Source organism: Numida meleagris, chromosome 26 (genome assembly GCF_002078875.1).
Source record: "Numida meleagris isolate 19003 breed g44 Domestic line chromosome 26, NumMel1.0, whole genome shotgun sequence".
In the NCBI taxonomy this organism is placed as follows: Eukaryota; Metazoa; Chordata; class Aves; order Galliformes; family Numididae; genus Numida; species Numida meleagris.
The window spans coordinates 1,402,955-1,423,938 of record NC_034434.1 but is presented as its reverse complement, the minus strand read 5'-3'; the positions used below and the strand labels follow the sequence as shown (position 1 = coordinate 1,423,938).

At 58.9% G+C, this 20,984-nt stretch overlaps 1 protein-coding gene across 1 annotated transcript; it reads right to left on the bottom strand.

Annotated features, from left to right (window-relative positions):
• On the bottom strand, nucleotides 1,166-16,044 carry MRC2 (mannose receptor C type 2; the record flags this gene model as incomplete). The annotated part of the gene is given in 29 exon segments (XM_021377951.1): nucleotides 1,166-2,194; nucleotides 2,913-2,939; nucleotides 3,110-3,289; nucleotides 3,571-3,690; nucleotides 3,978-4,127; nucleotides 4,288-4,456; nucleotides 4,539-4,777; nucleotides 5,204-5,312; nucleotides 5,576-5,739; nucleotides 5,820-5,934; nucleotides 6,076-6,221; nucleotides 6,315-6,415; nucleotides 6,676-6,743; nucleotides 6,918-7,078; nucleotides 7,453-7,488; nucleotides 7,576-7,714; nucleotides 7,890-7,992; nucleotides 8,072-8,214; nucleotides 8,436-8,653; nucleotides 8,757-8,905; nucleotides 9,012-9,127; nucleotides 11,473-11,580; nucleotides 11,811-11,965; nucleotides 12,414-12,602; nucleotides 13,130-13,273; nucleotides 13,827-13,940; nucleotides 14,111-14,275; nucleotides 14,429-14,602; nucleotides 15,639-16,044. Coding segments are annotated over 29 exon segments (4,170 nt in total). The 3' UTR covers nucleotides 1,166-1,973.

Here is a 20,984-nt window from a genome sequence, read left to right as displayed (position 1 = left end):
ATATTATATATATATATATAATATATAATTGACAGGGTCCTTTTAAGCGATTCTTCACATTATTCTAATGGTGATAGGAGATACCACGTAACCGTATATGCGCTTTTCCTGTAATCCCGATCGCTGCTGACAGCTGGCAAAATTATTCCCATACAAAATTCCCCCTATGCTGCACAGATTTCTTTGCTCGAAGGTAAAGGAGGAGGAGGAAACGGAACAAGATTAATCAAGGAGGGGAAAAAAAAAAAAAAAGAAAGAAAGAAAGAAAGAAAGAAATGGAAATCATCTCTTTAAAGAAGCGCTCCCGGGAAGGGCTGCGTGCAGGCGTCGGTGCAGCGCTCACAGCTCCGAGCTGAGCCCAACCCCGAGCTCGGCGCTGCTCCATCCCGCCCGCCCCAACCTCAGCCCTTCTCCCTTTGGGATTTCTGAGCTCTGCTCATGGCAGGAGATCACACAGGACCCCCTCAGCCGCTCCTGCTCACACCGGGCCCCAAGCAGCAGCTCTCAGCGGCACAGGGATGGGGATGGGGACGGACTGGTGCTGCTCAGTTTTCCCGGATCTGGCACCGCATCAGGAGCAAAACCAACAGCTCCACGCCAGGAATGACCTCAGGAAATAAAAGCCACGACCGAGGAACGGAGCCGGGGCAGAGCCGGGGCCCCTCCTGCCCTGAAACGCCGTGGTGGTGTTTGGACATTGCCAAAAAGTAAACAGAAAATGAAGCGATCCCTTCTTCCCCAGCCCGACCCCCAGCATTTCCTCCAACACTTAATGTCCAGCTTAAGTGAAAGCAACACTTTAAAATCCACACAGGTGTCAGAACGGAGAGCACAGCACCAACCTCGAGGGAATGGGAAAACATCTCTACGTGGGGTTCTGCTGCCTTCCTTCGGAGCTGGGGGGGCTCTCATGGGTCCCATTCCCAGCAGGGCCCCCCTCCACCCGGGGTCAGAGCATCCTGTGGGGCTCTGCGGGAGCTCGGCCCCATGGCACAGCCCCGCAGTGCCTTCCTCCTCCTCCTCACCTACACCTGGCACGTGGGACGCAACCACACACACCCCAGCCAGCTGTGTGAAAGACGTATAATATATTCAGCGCGCACTCAATACAGCATAGCAAAAAAAAAAAAAAAAAAAAAAAAAAAAAAAACCCAAACCTCCAAAATTATCACCAAAAAAAAAAAAAAAAGGCGAATCGGTCCCCACCCTACATCCCTAACACTCGTCCTCAGGGCTCAACGAGCCCAAGCTGCCCCACGCCATCCCTGCCCCACACGGTGAGTGCATGGCACTGGGGCAGCCCCGAGCCCTTGGCTTTGTGCTCCTTCCTCTGCACGCTTTGCAGTCGGGCAATGGGGCCACAACCAGCACTGCTACAACGGGAAGGATGCGGGGGCTTCCAGTCGTCCCATCTGCTCGTGGTGTGGGGTGCTCCTGCGGGGAGCTCTGTGCTAACCGGGCTGGGGGGCAGCGAGTGGGACAGGATGGCACCGCCAACCTGGGGGGAGCACGGCGGGGAGAGGGGCTGCAGCGCCGAGCATGGGAACATCGGGATTATGAGGGGACCACGGCACCTCTGCTGCTGGAGGGGGAGGTGAGGATGAGGAGGGCGGAGAGAGGACCGCGGGACGGGGAGGTAGATTGGCTTTGGAGACCTCTTGCCCAGGAGGATGTGTTCTCAGACACCCGCTTGCTGTCTGGGGGGAACGAGCCCCCGCAGGGCCCTGACCGCCCGCGTGCGCCTTCTCCCCAGGGGAAGGTGTCTCGGAGCCCAGCCAGGGAAAGCTCTCCAAGCGAGGGCAGCTTTCATCTGGGCCCTGAAACCGCCTCCGCAGCTGCTGCAGGAGAGCTCTCAGCAGCTGGGGGCAAGCCTGGGGGTACGGCAACGACCCCGACCCCGACCCCAGCCCCGCTCGCCCTGGGGACCGCCTGCGTGCTGACCCCCGTCCCCCCCCTCCCCGTTCCCCCTGCCGTTAGTCCTGCTGCTCATTCATCTCCATGTCCGACACCAGGATGTTCTTCTCGGCCGCTTCGCTGGGGTTGGAGGTGGTGCGGCTGTAGCGGGCGCTCTCGAAGGCTCCGCGCTCCGAGCTCCTCCGCCGCTTGTACAGGAAGATGGCGATGCCCAGCAACGCGCTCAGCACCAGCGTCGACAGCACCACCACCGCGATGGCCGTCGTGTTCTCCGGCAGAGCTGCGGGGAGGGGAAAGTCCAGTGAAATACCGATGGCGTTTCCTCACGCCCTGCCCAAAAACCAGCCCAGTCCCGGAGGAACTTCAGCTGGGGGTTCCCTGGAAGGGTGGGTGGATACAGAATGGGGCAGGGAGGGACAGAACTGGGGCGTTCTGGGGACACCATGAGCGTGGCAGAGCTTTGGGAGAGGGACAGCCTCTCTGGGTCACTCCTGATGGGCGTTCACATCTGGCAGCTGCTCAGGCTGGATCTATAGGATCCCATCAGGTGTGGCACCTCCAGAAGGGCAGGGAGTCCAGCAAAGGGCTTGCAGATGTGCTGAGATGGACTGAGAACTGCCTGGAGATGGGATCGGCCTTAAGCTGCACCAGGGGAGGGTCAGGTTGGATCTTAGGAAAAATTTCTCCTCTGAAAGAGTGGTGATGCATTGGCACAGGCTGCCCAGGGCGGTGGGGGAGTCACTGACCCCGGCGGTGGAGAACCGTGGAGATGTGGCACATGGGGACAAAGCGGGCATGGTGGGAATGAGTTGAGGCTGGATGGGGATCTTAGATGTCTTTTCCAACCGTTATGATTCTATGGTTTCCCACCCAAATCCACCATTTTTCTGTTATTCACACAACCCAGGCCGCAGCTCCGCCTGGCAGGACCGGTTCCAGCTCCTGGTGCTGGGCTCAGCCAGACGTGGTGCTGTACCCGGGCTGACGGTGCCACTCACCTGCCCTGGAGAAGCTGCTCTCCTCCACTGCAATGGCAACACAGAGAGATGAGTACACGACCACGGCTCCCTCCCCGCTTCCCACAGACCCCACTATAACACAACTGCCCCACACAGGGCCAGCCCTACCAGGAGGACACAGCTCTGCCCCACAGCACCTTTCCCAACCTCCACTCTCCCCAGCACGAGGTCCCTACCTCGGGGGATCTTGCAGATGACCCCCATGGTGACGTTGGTGCAGGAGCCCAGGCGCCAGACTCCGTTGCTGCTCTGGATCCAGTAGCAGCTGTTCTGGCTCAGCATGCTGGGCCCCGTGTCGTGCTGGCCCCAGTTGGAGTAGTTCACGGCTGTGTTGTCATGCCAAACCAAGGTGCCTCCTGGAAGTGAAAGAACTGCGTCTGGGGATGCCAGCGGGGATGCCCTGCCTTTGTCCTGGCGCTGAAAGCAGGGGGAGGTGTGATGGGGCGATGGGGAGGACCCCCAAGGCCAGAGAGGACGCACACGTGACACATCTAACACAGCCTGAGACATCAGCCCTCTTGGTCACACCACTGCCCGAGCCCCCCATGCTGCAGCCACCACCGAGGGCTCCTCTGCTCACCACAGAGCTGCTGGGAATTCACGGTGTTACCCAGGGAGGGCCCTTCTTGCCCCGTACCTTTGGGGTTGAACGTCATGCCCAGCCAGGCACCCTTGGATGGGCCCTCGTACGCCTGGAGGTGCTCCCACACAAAGACGTTCTCCATCTCGTCCTGGATGGACAACACCGTGCCACCGACTGCAGAAGAAAGAGGGGTCAGGGGCGAGCCCAGGGCAGAGGATGGAGCTCAGGAGCAGCAGATTTGGGGAGAACAAAGACGAGAAACTGCTGATGGCCATGAACCGTGTGATACATGGGGAACCCAACACAAAGCAGCACTGAGGAGAGACAATGGCTGACCAGGGCTGCACTGTGGGAACAGGGGCAGGGGCTCCATCTGAGGGTGTTCTGCTGTACCCAGAGGCAACGCAGGGACCCATCCTCTTCCACCCTCCTTCCATCCACTCCCACAGCCCCCCCTGTACCTTTCTGGCACCTCCGCATTGCGTCCTTCTGCCCCAGGGTGACCTCCATGTGGAAGGTGTAGCAGTGGTCCCTGAAGGGGATCCAGGATGAGTCCTCCAGCGACTTGGGGCAGCTGCCGCTGTAGCTCCACTTGTGCGTGCGGGGGGCACCTGGTGGGGGGACAGGGTGCATTCAGTTGGAGGGCGGGGGTTGTTGGGCACCCAACCTCACGGGTCAAGCTCCAGAAGGTCCCCATTGGGACGCCATCTCCAACCCAACGTCACACCCACTGCTGGGGTCCACGGAGCCCCCCGGGCAGCCGCCACGCACCCGTTTGGAGCTGGCAGATGCCGCCCTGCAGCTTGGTGTCACAGCCAGCCGTGCGCCAGCTCCCGTCCACATCCATGTAGGCGCAGCCAGCGGCCTGCTGGGGCTCCCCGTCCTGCCAGTTGGCGTAGAACAGGTTCTCCTCCGTCAGCCACGAGTAGCTCCGACCGCCCTGCAGAGCCAAGGGGAGAGGCTGGGGTGCAGCTGCCGCCCCCCGGGGACCCCCACCCTGGGTGCTTACCCCGTGTCCTCACCTCGTTGTTGGCCAACCCGATCCAGAGCGGGGCCCGTAGGCTGCTGACGGCCTGGGTGAGGAAGGCCTGGCTGTAGGGGTCGGGGATGGCGGCCAGGGTGGCATTGAGGGTCTCGCACAGCAGCAGGGCCTCGTGCCACCTGAGGGGCTTCTGCAGGATGCGGTAAGTGCTGTTGTGGTAAAAGAGGGTGCCGGTGGGGGACGGGGGGTATGGTGTCTGCGCAGGACTCAGGGACGGGTCTGGGGGAGCAAAGAGACACAGTCAGAGGATGCTCCTGCACTCCGGGGGTCATCTCCTTGCCCATCCCCCACAGAGCTGGGGGGTCCCCATGGCAGTGCTATGCATGGGACACATGCACCTGGCTGCAGAGGCCACGTCCCCAGGGGCTGCTCAGTGACCAGGTGCCATCCCCACCTCGAGGCTGCCCATCAGATGCACGTCACGATGGGGCCCACCGGGCCAGGCTGATGTGCACGGGGTCAGCAGAGCCCCAGGAAACAACGAGGCCAGGTGCTCCCCGCAGTTTGTCTTCCTGGACTTTCCCATTGCTCCATGCTCCCCCAAAGCTGATCCCGCTGCTTGCCATCGGTGGCACTCCCATAGTGTGGGGTGCTTATGGCAGCCTGCACCTCTGCACATTGGGGCTCTGTCACCCCATACCCTACCTATGCTCCGCTGGCAGATGTAGCCGTGCTTCTCCTCCACACAGCTCCGGTCATCCCAGCGCCCCGTGAAGTGGGGGGGTGAGCCGTGCCACACCACCACGCAGTTGGTCTGCGGGGCCAAGCCATAGAATCAGAATCAGAAGCCACAGAATCAGAACAGCCCCCAGCACACGTCCCACCACACACAACCCCCAGCCCAGGGAGCCTACAAACTGCAGGACCAGATCCTGCTCTGCCCTCACAGAGTCACCACTGCAACCTGCAGCCTTCAGCCCATCCCCATGGTGGGACACCATGCTGAAACCTTCTCAAGGTGGCAGGTGCCCTCTCCATCCCAGGGCTGGGGGATGCTATGGGGCAGTGGGGTCTCACCGGCTTGTCGCCGGGGCTGGAGGAGCTGCACTCCGAGGGCTCCCCAGGCGCCCAGCTGACGTGCCGCAGCGGCTCACCCTCCACCCACTGGAACTCCTTCTTGGCGTCGTGGAGGCCAATCCAGAGGTCGAAGGAGATGTTCAGCAGCATGGACGTGATGAAAGCTGCGAGGGATGGCGAGGCGCTGAGGGCCACCCCCAGCAGCCCTGGGGCTGGCGCTGGCGGTGGCCGGGAGGTGACGTACCCTGCTCCAGAGGGCTGGAGATGGTGGCCAGCACGGCGCCCTGGCTCTCGCAGGCTTGCTTCGCCTCCGGCCACTTCACGATGTCAGCTTTGTCGTGGCCATTGAAGCTGAAACACTGCACGGGCACCGGGGGCACGGGGTGGTCTGGGGGTGCTCCTGCCCCACAGCCGTCACTCCCAGCCCCAAAACCTCAACCCCTCCTTGCCCCCAGCCCAGCCTCATCCTGCCTCATTTGACCCCTGCCTGCCCCGCTTACCTTGCTGAGGAACGGGACCCAGCCACGGGGACAGCCCCCGCTTGTGGGAGCGGGCGGTGGTGGGACGGACGGATTCACAGCGGTGGCATTGCTCCGCTTGCAGATGTAGGGCAGCGCTGTCGGGCACTTCTGATCCCCCCAGTCCTCTGTGGGGACAGGTGGGGTAGGGACATCCCCTCAGCTCAGCCTGCAGCCCTCGGCCACTCCGGAGCCCAGCGCTGCAGGACATGGCCCCTCACCTCTGCTGGCTGTCATATAGACGCACTTCTTGTCCTTGTTGATGGGACGGGGTTTGCCTGGTGCCCAGGAGACGAAGTTGAGGAGGGACCCATCAGACCACCTGGGGAAGCACAAATCAAAGGCTTGGCGAATGGTACGAGCTGGCTGCAATGGCACCAGTGGCATGGCCAAACTGGGACCGTGCGGCAGCGCTTCCCTCTCCTGGGTGAGGAACCAGCAGCCTTCACCCCAGCATCTCAGAAGAACCAACCCAGGATGGGCACAGCCTGAGGCAGGCATTGAGCTGAGGTGCTCTGCAGGCTGGGGACAGCAGCACGGGGACATACAGGGATACTGGGGGCTCTGGTCCCCACAACTTACTTGAACCTGCCATCGTTCTCGTAGGTGTGCAGCCCGATCCACCAGTGCTGCTCCTGGCCCCTGGAGAACTGCAGGAGCAGAGAGGGGACATCAGTGCCTGTTCCGGGGCCCTGCACATCCCACCACCACCCACAGCAAGGTGTGCAGAGCCAGGGTGTCCGCAGATAAGGCCGGGGAAGAAGGGGACATGGCAGGCACAGAGCAGCCCTGGAAGGCAGCATCCAGACAGGGGCACATCCTACCTTCTTCAGGTTCTGGCCCAGGAAGCGCAGCTCAGTCTCGCTGTGCACCGACACCAGCTCTGCCTGGAACCAGCTGCAGATGCGCTGCGCTTGCACCCACGTCGAGTGGTGCTCGAAGAACTTGTACTCAGCCTCTTGGTACTTCACCCACTCTTTGCTGCCTGCATGCAGGGACACAGCATCACGCTGCAGCTGGGCCATCTCCTATGTCCCAACCCCTCTTCCCCATGAGGGTTTGGCTGCTGAGCTATTCCCTGCAGGATTCAGCATCCAGCCAGGAGCCTGAGCCTGTCCTGCTTCAGCTGGTCAGGAGGAACCAGCCCTGGACAGCAACCACAAAGGAGCTGAGTGCTGGTATGGGGCAGGAGCTGGGGGCACCCTGGGTCTTGTCCTGGCTCCCACCCTCCCATGAGCCCACATAAGGTCTGTCCTCCTCTGGATAACGCTACCCATCCCTGATGTCCTGCAGTGAGTGTGGGTTGCTTGTGCCCAGGGAGGATGGTGTAACCAGACGGACACACTGCCCCCAGCGCACCTTGGGTTGTGATCTCCGGCTCCTTCACGTCAGCACCTGGAGAAGGAAAGGTGAAGCCGTGAGCTTATCTGCAATCCCCTGAGGATGCTGCGCGGTGCCTGGGGCAGCAGTGCCCCGTGGTACCTTTGGGCAGTTTGCAGATCCAGTCCAGCTGGGCTTCGCACTGCATCGGCATCCACTGCAGGGAGGCCAGGTCCAGCACCGCGCAGTTCCGGATGTCGTCGTCATCGTAGTTGCTGCGGTCAAAGTTGTGGTAGAAGAACTGGGGACCGAGACAGACAGGAAGGGTTGGGGCTCCCAGGCTGGATTTCCACCCCAAATGTATGATGACACATCCCCAGATCTCCCTGTAAAAGCTGCCCGCAGCACTGCTGCTCCCCAGCTCAGCTTTGTGTGCGGTGGGAGCTGGGTGCTCAGCGCCTCGCCGCCGGACTCACCCCCATCCCATCGCTCCACCGCCAGCTCCGGTCCCCCCCAGGGTCGCGCCGGTTGAGGCCGATCCAGAACCAGTGCTGCTCATGGATCTCTGGCTCTGACTCCCTATGGGAAATGGTAAGAACGTGGCCAGCCTCCAATCTGGAGGCTTTTTTTATTTGCACTTTCACAGGTGGCCCCTCACCCAAAAATCTTGTTGAGAGTGTTAGCCACAAAGTGTTCCTCCTCGTAGCTGCCCAGGCTGAGCAGCTGGGCCCCCAGCTCCCGGCAGAACTCCTGCGCCGCGATCCACGTCTTCTTCTCTTGCAGCTTGTCAAAGTTAAACACCTGGGGATGGAGGAAGCGGGGGGGGCTCAGCCCTGGGATCCCATTCAGATACCCTTGACTGGGGAGAGGGGGGTGAAGCTGAGCATCATCTCCACCCTGCAAGCAGCAGCATCCCAAATACCGGTCCCCAGCGCTGGGTCTGGGATGCATTTTGCATGCACCAATGTACATCCGTAGGATGGGGGCACAGCTGGGGCTCACCGCAGCCCAGCGCCCCGTACCTTGTAGCAGTGCCGCAGCTTGGGGTCCGCGCTCCATCCCAGCGGGCAGGTCCCGGTGAGGCTGGGTGTAGGGTACGCGCTGGGCAGCTCGGGGTTCACCGGCGTGCCCAGGTTCTGCCGGCAGATGTACTTGGCCTTGAAGGTGCTGCAGTTCTTCACCTCCCACAGCCCCATGGAGCTGCCGGTGGCCAGGGCCACGCAGCCACCCTTATTGTAACCTGCAGCCGGCCTCAGGGTCAGGCTGTGCCTGCGCCAATCCCCTCCCTGGGCAGAACCAGTGGGGATGGGGACATCCCGTCCCACCTGCTGCCATCCCCTTACCGGGCTGGTCGCGGTTCCAGTGGGTGTACATGACCTCATCGCCGCTCAGCCAGCGGAAAGCGCCCGTCTCGTTGATGTCCTGCAGGGCTGTCCAGAAGTACTCTCCATCCCACCCATAGATGAGGCTGCTGACGTACGCCTGCTCGAACCTGGAGGGCAGAAGCTGTGAGCTGAGCTCCCCTTGCCTTGATCTTATCCCAAGCAACGGGTCAAACCCCATCCTCATGCTGCTCATCTTCAAGGCGCAACGCTGACCTGTTGGTGATGGTGACCAGCGTGGAGCCGTAATCGGAGCACATCTTGCGGGCATCGCTGTAGGTGACGCGGTCCTCACCCAGCCAGAAGCAGGAGGGGCTGTGCCACTTCCAGCCCTGGGGACATGAGACAGCAGGCATTGGTAAGGGCTGGAAGGGCCCTCTACAGAGATCCCTCTCTGTCTTTTCTTCTCCAGGCTGCACAGCCCCGGGACTCTCAGCCTTTCCCCATCAGGAGGTGCTCCAGGCCCCCACCACCTCTGCAGCCCTCTGCTGGGCTCTCTCCAGCAGTTCCCTGTCTGCCTTGAACCGGGGAGCCCAGCACTGGTCGCAGATCTCCAGATGTGGCCTCCCCAGAGCAGAGCAGAGGGGAGAAGCAGTCTCTCATCCTGCTGGCCACATCCTGTGCAGTGTACCATGGGGTCCCATTGCTTTCTTGGCCACAAGGGTACACTGCTGGCTCACGGTCAACTGTTGGTCAACTGTTGGTCAACTGTTGGTCAACCAAGACACCATTGGCCTTCTTGGCCACCAGGGCACACTGCTGGCTCATGGTCAGCCTTTTGCCCACCAGGATCCCCAGCTCCATCTCCGCAGAGCTCTTTTTCAGCAGCTCAGCCCCCAGCCTGTACTGATTCGACCCCAAGTGTAGGACTCTACACGTGCCCCCGTAGAACCTTGTAAGGTTCCTCTCAGCCCAATTCTCCAGTTGACCCCATGCCAAAACCATCCCAAACACAGGGGCTGAGCCCCTGCTGTGGGGTCGGGAGATGGGATGGGAGCCACGTCCCCTGCTGCCACCTCCAGCTTTTCCTGGGAGGTCCCTGACCCCCAGCTGACCCGGCATGACTGAGCTCTAGCAATCCTGCGATCCCAAAGGACAGGGCTGCAAGGAAAACAAACACCCAGGCAGCTTCAAAGCAGCACATATCATTCTCCCTGCCAGCATCCAGCCCCGCCAGGGCACCGGGAGCAGAGCAGGGAGGGGAGCATTATCCTCCTCTTGTGTCGTGGGGCTGAACGGAGAGCAAGTCCCACTGCAGCCTGCTTTAATCACCCACTTGTTGATGTTGGAGCCTGTCCAGAGCCAGACACACAACATCGCCTGTTTGCAGAGCAGGGAGAGGGCAGCAGCATAGGGAGAGATGTGCACGTGATGAGATGTCAAAGGGTGGAAAGGGTGAGAGGGCTCAGCCCCCACCTAGAGACCCTGCAGGCACTGTGGGAAGCATCCCCGAGGCTCTAGCTGTGTCCCCAAGGACAGGGGAGCACGTGCCATCTGCAGCACCATTGGAAAGCAGAAGGAGGGATGCAAGAGGGCGTCTTTGTGATGAAAATAACTCCAAATCCCACTTCTTCTTTCCCCCAGTCTCCTTTCCCAAAAGCTAGCAAAGCCGAACGTGAACCCTCTTTAATGCTGCTCCAAAATGGAAGGCTTCGTGCTGTAACTGTGTGGTCAGGTGCCAGGAGGGATGAGGGTGGTGACACATCACCACTGAGCTCCTCGTCCCCAGCTCCCACTGACACTAGGGCCCTCCTGCTCCACTGCCACTGACTCTGGCCCAGCGTGCCAGCTTGCCTGGCTGCCATGCTGTCCCCAAACTCTCGCAGAGCCAATCATCTGTCTGGGTTTGCTGGAATGAAGGGAAAATCTGGCTGAAGCCGCCCATGCAGCCTGGCAGCATCTTTTGAAAGCGCTCTGTTTGCTACTCTGGGCGCGAGCAAGTGCTGGCTTGCTGGGAAACAGTGGGAGAAGTTGAAAGGCAGCAGCGATGCCAGGCTCCCAGCACAAAGATGGCCGAGTGCTGCGCAGGGAGGCACAAAAGCCACTTCCCAGCAAGTGTGGGAACTGGTCGGCCTCATCCCTGCCAAGCTGGGGAAACTGAGGCAGGGCACAGATGGCTGAGATGCTGGAGTGACACGGTCCTGGTGGGAACGCACCCACTCGGTGGCTGTGTCTGAAATGGGGTGAAAATGACAAGTGGCATTGCACTAGGCTCCTCCATCCCATCCCCATCCCCATCTCAACCCCAATTCTATTCCATCCCCATCCCCATCCCCATCCCCATCCCCATCCCCATCCCCATCCCCATCCCCATCCCACTGAGCTCCTGCATGGAGCAGCTTTGCTGCAGCATTTTGGTACATCAAGAGTCAAGGTGAGTAAGCAGGGAAAAAAAAAATAAATGCTGTGCTGGAAACTCAAGCCACAGCAAGGGGGAGGATCTTGGACGATGAAAGCAAGAGTTTTGTCCCAATTTCTTCTTGTGGCCTCACTCAACTACAGAATCCCAGGACTCTGCAGTCCCCTGGGCACAGACCTACAGCTCTAGGGGTGCCAAGGGGACCTTCAAGGCTGCAGTTTGCAAATCCATCCTAAGCCTTCTGGGCACTGAGGAATGGGCCAAGAGACTGCAGCCCCTTGGCACAGGGCTCCCACGCCTGCCCCACGTCCACCTCACCTTCCGGCACCCGTGGTCATCCTCCTCTTTCTCCTGGCTCACCCGGCCAGGCTTTTTGCAGATAGAGGGCAGGCTCTGGTTGCACGGGCTGTCGTTCCACCTCCCTTCCTGGAAAGGGTGGAGAAGATCAGGACTGAGCCCAGCTGACAGCCCTGGAGAATTTCCCAGCCTGTTCCTTCCCTGCATCAGCCCCCATGGATGTGCTGGATCCCTCCCCTCCCAGCAGCTGGGATGAGCCAGGTTCAACCCAAGCAAGAGATGCTCCCCCCAGGTCCCTCCTCCCCGGCCATAAAGATGCTGTGGGGGTGTAGGATACATTCCCTGCCCCATGCTCTCACCGGTCCCCAGATGGTGACGCAGTCCTCCAGGCTGTCACGGAAGTTGTTGGGCTCGAAGGGGTGCCAATAGGTGAACCTCACGGGCGTCCCGTCGGACCACTCAAAGTTCATCTGCAGCTTGAGGTCATTTAGGCCAATCCAGAGCTCTTCCACATCTGCCAAAACAGGAGGCTCAGAGCTGGGAGGCAGAACAGCCTCTGCCTGGCTGCAATCTTGCAAAACCCCTCCCCACGCCCTCGCCCTGCAGGGCTCAGCCCCAGGTACCAGGCAGGGCAGCAATGCTCTCTCCCCACACAGGGGCAAACAGAATGAAATTTGCCTACTTCCTGGTGTTTTTATCCTATTTCTGCCTTAACCAAATGGAACTAGCAATATTTTCAGATGGGTCTATGCTATTTTCTCCACACTGTGATTCCCTCTGTATCATAACACGATGCATCACACTGAACACAAAGGCTTGCGGGCTCCAAATTTGGCTCTCCCAAATATCCTTGTGACACCGAAACCCACACGATCCGATGCTGCACAAACAGAAACACGGACAGGATGCCACCATTTCCCCATGCATGCCCCATGCCCATAGGCTGGACGGGCTCCCCTCACCTTGCTTGACCTGCTTGGTGACGAACTCCAGCTCGGAGAGCGTGTGGATGCTGACCAGGTCCCCCCCGCTCCGCAGGCAGGTCTTCTTTGCATCCTGCCAGCTCTTCTTCTCTCCCACCAGGCGGTAGCAGTTGGATTGGAAGGATTGCCAGCTGGGCTCGCAGTCCACTTTCACCTCTGACCATGAGTCTGGCAGGGAAAAGCAGCAGAGCGTTCCCACCTTGCTCTCCCAGCCTCTCTTCTGTGGGGGACTGTGGTCCCATGGAGATGCTCAGAGAGTGCTTTGTGCTTGGGACAAAAGCCCAAGGCATGGAAAAGCTACAGCAAAACCATGCAAGCGACAGCAAGGTGCATGCAACGGCAAGGTGCATGCAATGGCAGCTTTAGAGCTCCGGGAACAAAATAAAATCCCTTCTGTTTGCACAGCACTGATGCAACAGCAGAACACAGAGATCTGGGAAAGTGTCAGAGATCTCCCATTTCTCCTGCTGACATCTGACCTGTGAGTGCACTGAGCACTCAGCTGGTGCTGCTTTGCACTTTTCCAAATCGATGCCCGCCCTGGGACACTCTGATCACCTCCATGAGCTGCCCTGACTCACGGGCAGCAGCCCCCACTGCCACACTGGTGGGGATCAGAGCTGGGAACTGGCAGGGAAGCAGGGATCCCACCCACACCCACACCCACTCCCCGGGGTTGCTCAGTCCCCACTCACCCGTCAGGAAGGGGTCAGTGGTGGCATTGGGCTTCTTCTTGCAGACATAGGGGAGGGCAATGCCGCAGTCACGGTTCTGCCACCCCCCAGACGACTCGGTGCGGATCACACCACAGTTCTCTTCACTGGGGTTGTCAGGCTGGTCTGGAAGTTTGGGGAGGGAGGGGATAGGCTGCTGGGGGCTCACAGGGCAGGGCTGGCAGGGCACAGCTCTCCCTGCCCCAACACCAGCAGAGATGGATTGATTGTGTACAACTAAGACGCAACCTGGCACACTCGGGATTATTTGTTGTGCCTTGATGCACAAGGACCTGGAGCATCAGTATGACCTAGAAATACCAGTGGCAGTTGGTGGCTGTCCCCAGACCTCCTCCTGGGGTATATTTATCCCTCCAAGTGCCTTGGGGTGATGACACCGGGCACAACCGGTGCATCCCCTCCAATGGGTCCTTCTGCCCTGTGACCTAAGGGTTAGAGATGGAAGTGGGCAAATAATGCCACCAGTGTCCTCCACACCCTGCCATCGAGCTGCCCATCACTGGTATTAAACAGCCCTTGAAACAAAGATGCTCAGCTCAGGGCACCCCTTGGCCACCTCTCCTGCCACCTGCCTGGAGCCACATCCACTGGTCACAGCCCATCCCCTGCCCCAGTCTCCCCATAGCGCACTGTCCCCCCTCCACAGCCCCCAGCTCACCGCTCTCCCAGTTGAGGTACTTGAGTGGCGAGTTGTCGGACCACTGCCAGCCCCCATTGATGTCCAGGTCGTTGAGCCCAATCCAGAGCGTGGAGCTGTACCCAGTCAGCAGCCCTGCGGCCAACGCAGAGACAGGGGCAACATCAGCCCCGCAGCTCCAGCTCCACACACAACCCCAGCCCAAAAACCAACCCCAACCCAACCAGGACAGAGAGCGCAAGCTGGGACCAGTTGCCCGTGGTGTCACCAGCTCTGCCCTAGGTGGCAGGGCCACCCCGCCTCACCATTGATGTAGGTCTGCTCGTGGATCTCGGTGATGCTGAGCAGGTTGGCTCCTTGCTGCTCGCAGCTGTTCCAAGCCTCCCGCCAGGACAGCGTGGACTGGAAGTTGAACTGGTAACAGCTGTTGGTGAGATGGTCCTTGTCCCAAAAGGTCTCACAGTCATTACCTATGGGGACAGCCAGTTGGCACCCAGCACATCCCACCCCAGCCCCCCCCAAAAAACCCCAAACTAAATCAATATCCCACCAAAGCCAGGTGCTGGGCAGCCACCAGGATGCTCCTGCATCCCACTGGGATGGGACAAGCCCCCAACACTTACTCTTTATGGGACAGAAGCCCCAACGCTCATCCTTGCCATAGTCCTGGGTGGTGGCACACCAGAGGTGGCCGTCCTCCCGGCCCGTGCTGGTGCACTCGTGGAACCACTGGTTGTCATACTTGAAGGGGATGGTGCAGGGCTTCCCGTGTGAGTTGCCCTGGATGGTGTAGATCTCTGCAGGAGAAGAGGGTCCCCCCATGAGGCTGCAGCCAGGGGGAGTTGAGGGTGAGGGTTCTCCTGGCTGGGGGACCAAGGGGTGCCTGGACGTCTTGGGTTTGGCTGGGATAATTGATTTTCTTCCTATGAGCTGTGTTTTGGATTTAGGATGAGAATAATGGTGATAACACAGCGATGTTTTAGTTGTTGCTGAGCAGTGCTTACACTCAGCCAAGGACGTTTCAGCTCCTCGCACGGCCCCGCCAGGGGGGAGCTGGGAGGGCACAGAACCAGGACAGCTGACCCAGACTGGCCACAGGGACATCCCAGACCGTGTGATATCATGTGGAATGATAAAACTGGGGGAGCTGGCTGGGGGGGCTGTGGGAACTGGCTGAGCATCAGCTGGCTGGTGGTGAGCAATTGCATTCTGCATCGCTTGTTTTGTGGATTCTTTTGGCTACTGTTGATTTTTTTTTCTTTTTCTTTCTCTATTTTTTCTTTCTTAGTAAGCTGCCCTTATCTCAACCCACAAGTTCTTACACTTTTCTTTATTTTTCTCCCCCATCCTGACCATGGAGGGTCAGGGCAGAGAGCTGCATGGTGTTTAGCTTGGGACTGCTTTTGCTCATGGGCTAACACTACTGCTAACGGCTCCTGGGTGTCTGCAAGGCACAAGGCAACGGGAACAAAGAGAATCACAGAATCATTATGGCTGGAAAAGACTTCTAAGATCACCTGGCCCAACCACCAACCTACCCACCCCATGCCCACCAAACCTTGTCCCTCAGTGCCACTCCAGGGACGGTGACTGCAGCACCGTGCTAATAAAGAACCACAGAATTATTCAGATTGGCAAAGAACACGAAGAGAAGGGAAGCCCCATTTGGAATACTGCATCCAGCCCTGGGGCCTGATCTGGTGGGGGGCAACCAGCCCGCAGCAAGGGGTGGGACTTGTGGTGGCTTTGGGGTCCCTTCCAACCCAGCCACGCTGCGATGCTATGAAGCACGCAGGGTGCAAATGGTGAGCTTGGCACGTGGCAAAGCCTTACCGGAGTAGGGCACGGAGCACAGATCCTCCTCGGTGCCGTACGTCCTCCACTGTGAGCCGCGTGCCTGGTCACCCCTGTCCAGCGAGGCGTTGCCTGGGCGGGCTCCGAGGTGCTGGGAGAGCTGCTCCCCGAGACCGCGGCAGCTCCAGCGCATGTTGACGGACTCGCGGTCGCACTCGTAGGTGGCCAAGGGGTGCAGGCCGGCCGTGGCGTTGGCCCCGTGCCACGACACCCCCAGGCACTGCATGGCCCCCACGTTGAAGAGGCGGTTGCGGGAGACCCATTTCCACTGGTGGGCCGGGGAGCTGGCGTTGCAGCCCTTGGCGAGCCGCACCAGCGAGTCCTTCGTCTCCAGGCAGCCCTGCGCGCCCACGTTGTAGATGAGGAAGACTTTGGAGTCTGGGTGGGAGAAGGGAAGAAGGATGGGGAAAGAAAGGGTTAAAGTGCCGCTGAGGGTTGGCCTTGCATAGAACCATCAAGGCTGGAAAAGACTTGCAAGATCATCCAGTCCAACTGTCCACCTTTCACCGATATTTCCCACTGGACCATGTCCCCCATTACAACATCTGAACGCTTCTTGAACACCTCCAGGGGTGGTGACCCCCCCACCTCCCTGGGCAGCCTGTGCCAGCATCTGAACACTCTCTTAGAAAAGAAGTATTTCCTAATGTCCAACCTGGCACAACTTGAGGCCATTCCCAGACGTTCATTGGGAGCCTCCAAAACCCCAAGCTCCACCATGCCCACACCACCCAGGTGCTGCTCATGCTCACAGCTCCCAGTTCCACAGCATTTTCCCGACCCCCCCCATTGCCAAAGTGCATTGCTGAGGGCCTCCTCATTCCCTCTCACCCCAAAAGCTGCAGAAACCAGTAAAACCAGCATGACTCTGCACTGGGATACAGCCTCCTGGGCTACCATGCTTCACCCAATGACACAGTGAAAAGCAGCGTGTCAAGAAAACAACTTTTTCCTTTTTTCCTTTTTTTTTTTCTTTTAACTCATCCCATTTCTTCCACCACAAACATCACAAGAAGTCAGCTTGCTCACGGGCCTGGCTATATTTAGCTTTGGTTTGCTTTGGTTTTTTGCCATTGTACGAATTTTTTTGCTCTGAAAAGGTTCTCATTTCCTATTCATCCCAACCTTCACCCTGCCCCGGCTGTGTTGTTCCAGGCCAGCAATCCCACTTGTCTCCAGTAAGAAAAAAGAACTGGAGGAAGGAGGAGAAAGCAACCAGAGGGCTTCGGTTGGCTCTGCAAAAAAGTTCCGTGCACCTCGACCTGGCCCCAGAAAAACAGTGTTGGAAAGGGTTCATTCCTCAGTGAGGATGGCACCAGGGATGACCTCAAATAAAAACGGGTGAGAAGGGGTGCGGGCAGGGATTAGAAGAAGAGACTTCGTGTTTCTCAAGGATATTTTTCAAATTCCAGCAAGTTTCAGACTAAGCAAAACTCTCCCGGAGCAGGGCTGCAGGCTGTCCTTGCAGCTCTTTGCCAGGAGCTGAGCAGCAGAGCTTTGGGGCTGGAAAAACCCTCTCCATCACGAGCACAGCGAGGGTCAGCATCAGGACACCCCTCCTGCTTCTGCGTCAAGCTGCCTTTGGGAAAGCAAAGGCAAAAAATCAACAGCAAGAGGAAAAAGGCCAAGGAAGGGGAAGGTGTCGGGGTGCTCTGTGCCCCACTGCTGCCTGCAGGGCTGGACCAGTGCCTCCTGGGGCCGGACCCATGGCACTGTGTGGGCTTGGAGGAAGCTGTTCAGACTCAAGGGACAGTCCCAGGACAGGAAAGGCACAAAATATCACCATGCTCTAAAAAGAGGAGAGCTGGAGCTTGGAAATTATAGCTTAAGAGTTTGGGGCTTACAGGATAAAGATGGAATGGGAAGTCAGCTGCTGGGCTTTCTGGGCTGGGACAACACAGCGTGACTATCGGGAGCTCCCTCGTGGAGCTGCAGGGGTACACACGTTGTGCTTGGGAGCATTAAGCACTCATTGAAAGCCCACAGAGCTCAGTGGGAGCGTGGCATTTCGGGATGCGCTCTGCTGCGCTGCACACTGGTGTGGCTGGGGCATGGGTGCATGGTCAAGCTCCCGCTCCCAACCCGCTGTTATCCCGTGGGATAAAGCCAATCCCTGCAGGAGCCAGCGCTGGTGGAATGATGCTCTCGGGGTAAACCCTGATCCGCTCGATGTGGCAACAGAACTTGGGCAGAACTGAAGATTTCCACAGAACACAACTTCCACCTGCTGTGCTTAAATCATCGTCCAGTGCACAAACTACAGAGGCATCACCTCTTCTGAGTCTGTGCACAGAGCTCTAGAAACGCCAGAACTGCCTTCCAGTGATGATGCAGCTACGGGTGACTCCCTTCAGAGCTGCTCCTTGCATTTTTGCATCCATTTTTGGGCTCTGAACAGCACCGGCAGAGCTTCCCAACCGCTCTGTGCTGCTGGAAACCCAACCACAGCAAACACCACAGACCTGGGGAGGAGCTGCCCGGGGGAGCAAATGGGGGAAGAGAACTGGGAACTGCACCTATGTGATGCTCTGTGATGCTCTGCCTGACCCAGCCCAAAACAAACCCGAAATCCAGCCATGAAGGGCTGGAAGCTACCTCTGCTCCCCACGCCTCGCATCCTTCCAGTGGGGTCAGCCCTGAGCTCTGCACCGCTGTGCCCCACGGTTCCTTGCTTTCATTTCGTTTTTAAAGCAAGATGTTAGCCATCAGGAAGTCAGAACTAAAAGGAGTTCAGCTCAGCCCTCCTTGCAACGGCTTTGCCACCGCACGGCAAATAAGGAAAGCATCACCACCTGCAATTTTGGGGGATGTGGGCAGCACGTGGCATGAGAGGCAATGGAGGAGGCCGATGATGGATGCTGGTTCCACGGGAGCACACAGGGCCCCTCGTAGCCCCGTGGGGCTGCAGACCCCACGTAAAGGAAGCAAAACTGCTAATGAACGCCTTCGTTATCTTCACAGCGGCGGAGCAGTGATGCAGAGCATCACCCTGAGACCACACAGTGAAGATGGAGGAGAGGCCGTGGAAGCGGCAGCTCATCCACAATGAAATCCATGGGGATGTACCCAGCCCAGGAGGAAGGTAAGCACCGGGGAAGTGAAAACCCTGCAATAAAACCTGGAGGAAAAGAGGAACCCCACACTGTTCTCATTGGACACCCATCCATCTTCAATGACATGGGTTTGGGTTAGGTGGAAATCCCCCTTCCTTAGAAAAAATGGCCCCACAAAAGCCCAGCGCTGCCCCCTCCTTGCAATCCCAACAGTTTGCCCAGGTGAGGCTGCAGCCATCCCCAACGCTTTGGCATGGAGAAGAGCAAAAGGACGGCTGTAACGAGCAAGTTTTGGCCAGAGAGAGCCCACGGAAGGAGCTGTCCAAGGGTGAAGCCCCAGGGCTGGTGCTCGGAGCAGCACGGAGCAGCGGGTGTCTCCTGGCTCATGGAAAAACCAATGTTTATGGGTGGGAGCTGGTTGGGATGAGCTCCTTACTTGGCTGCGACCAGAGAGGGCTACCAGCACCCTGCTCATTTTGCAAAGCCTCAGAGCGACGTTGGATCGGGTCCACATACCACATCCCAGGCTCCCTGCAGGCGGTCAGCCCGTTCTCCTCGCCCGGGATGCGGACAAATAAACGTACAGCTGTTTTCCATGGGGGATGCTGGCTGCGGGCAGGCCGAGCAGCTTACCCTGCCCGAGGAAGGGGATGAGGGAACGAGTCCCAGCACTGCACCCAGCACTTGAATTTCCCCACCTCCCCCCGCCCTGCTCCAGTCTCCAGCGATGGGGCGCAGCAGGACAGCCCCGGCACTGGTCCCCAGAATGGGGTCTAGCTGAAAACCATCGACATTTTCAATGCTACTACCAATATAAAGACACACAGATTGTTCTTCCCGTGCATCTCCAGCACCATTCCCTGTTTGACATGAAAAATCCCATTTATGACCCCACTGCAGCAGCACGAGGAGCAACGCAGCACTGAGATCTCTGGGAGGGGACACGAGGAGGCTGAAAAGTGCCCTCTGCAAGCACCCAAACCGCCCCTCCTGAGCTCTCTCAAGAAGCAGCAAGTCAACCCACTCATCATTTTCTAACCCTTAATTAATTAAAGATGGGTCCTTTAAGAAAGAGAGCATCTGTGTGGGTCTCTTATGGGCTCCGAGCAATCTTAAGAATGAGAAAAATGCAGATGCTCCACGGGCTCCGCACGGCTCACATTAATTAAAATCTTGCTCCTCGGCGGCGGAGCTGGGATGGATCGCTGGGACAGCCCCTGGGCTCCCGTGTCACCATCCCATAAACGTCGGTCGCACACGGTAACCCCAGGGCCTGCAGCACTTGGAACCATACAATCAGTACAGTTGGAAAAGACCACTGCTCGGCGGGGTCCTGGAGACTCAGGTTGGATGTTTGGCACAAGTTCTTTACCCAGAGGCGGTGAGGGCCCAGCACTGCCCTGAGAGCTGCGGGTTCCCCATCCCTGGAGGTGCCCGAGGCCGTGGATGGGCCCTGTGCAGCCCAATCCCACTTCCCTGCTCCTGCTCAATCCCAGTTCCCATCCCTTGGAGCTGCATTTGCCGGGCCACGGGCAAAGAGGAAAACGGGGAGGACTTCACGCACCGCCTGCTGTGTTTATTTTAAAGGCTGTAAATTCTTCCCTGGGTCCCTTCCACCCCTTTCCCTCCCCACAAAGCCCCACAGCAGCCCTGGCCCACGGCCCCACGCAGGGGAACGGCTTGGAGGGGTGGAGAAGTTTTCCCAAAGTTCTGTTTTTTCAGCCCGGCCTGGTGCGACGGGGAGCGAAAGCGATGCCATCAGCCAGGCCTGTTCCCAAAATCCACTCCCCCAAACCAGGGACCTGGGGGTAGAAAGCGTCCTCCCCAAGAGCACTCGCTTAAAGGGAAATATGGGATTCATCCCAAAACCCGAGCAGGGATCGTTCCCCAGCTGCAAACTCAGCTCAGCACTGGGGACGCAGCGTCTGCCCGGATGGAGCCGCGTGCATCGGCAGCACCTGGGACGTGGCAGCTCTGTCACTGCTGTCCCCATCCCAGCTGCCAGGACAGGGCAACGCATAGAAACAGGGAATAGTGGGGGGGGGGGGGGGAGGGGGAGGATTGAATGAGCATGGGGAGACCCCAGGAAAAAGGAGCAGGGAGGGAGGGATGCAAAAGGCCGACAGTGCCTGCAGGCTCTGCGGGGCTGCCTGGAGGACCGGGGAACGCCGTCAAATCCCATCGCCTACGGAATAAATCAGCAGGGACGGGGCTCGCAGCCGTGCAGCAGCGAAACCTGGGCTGGGGGAGCTGAAAGCGGCCTTGTTCCCCC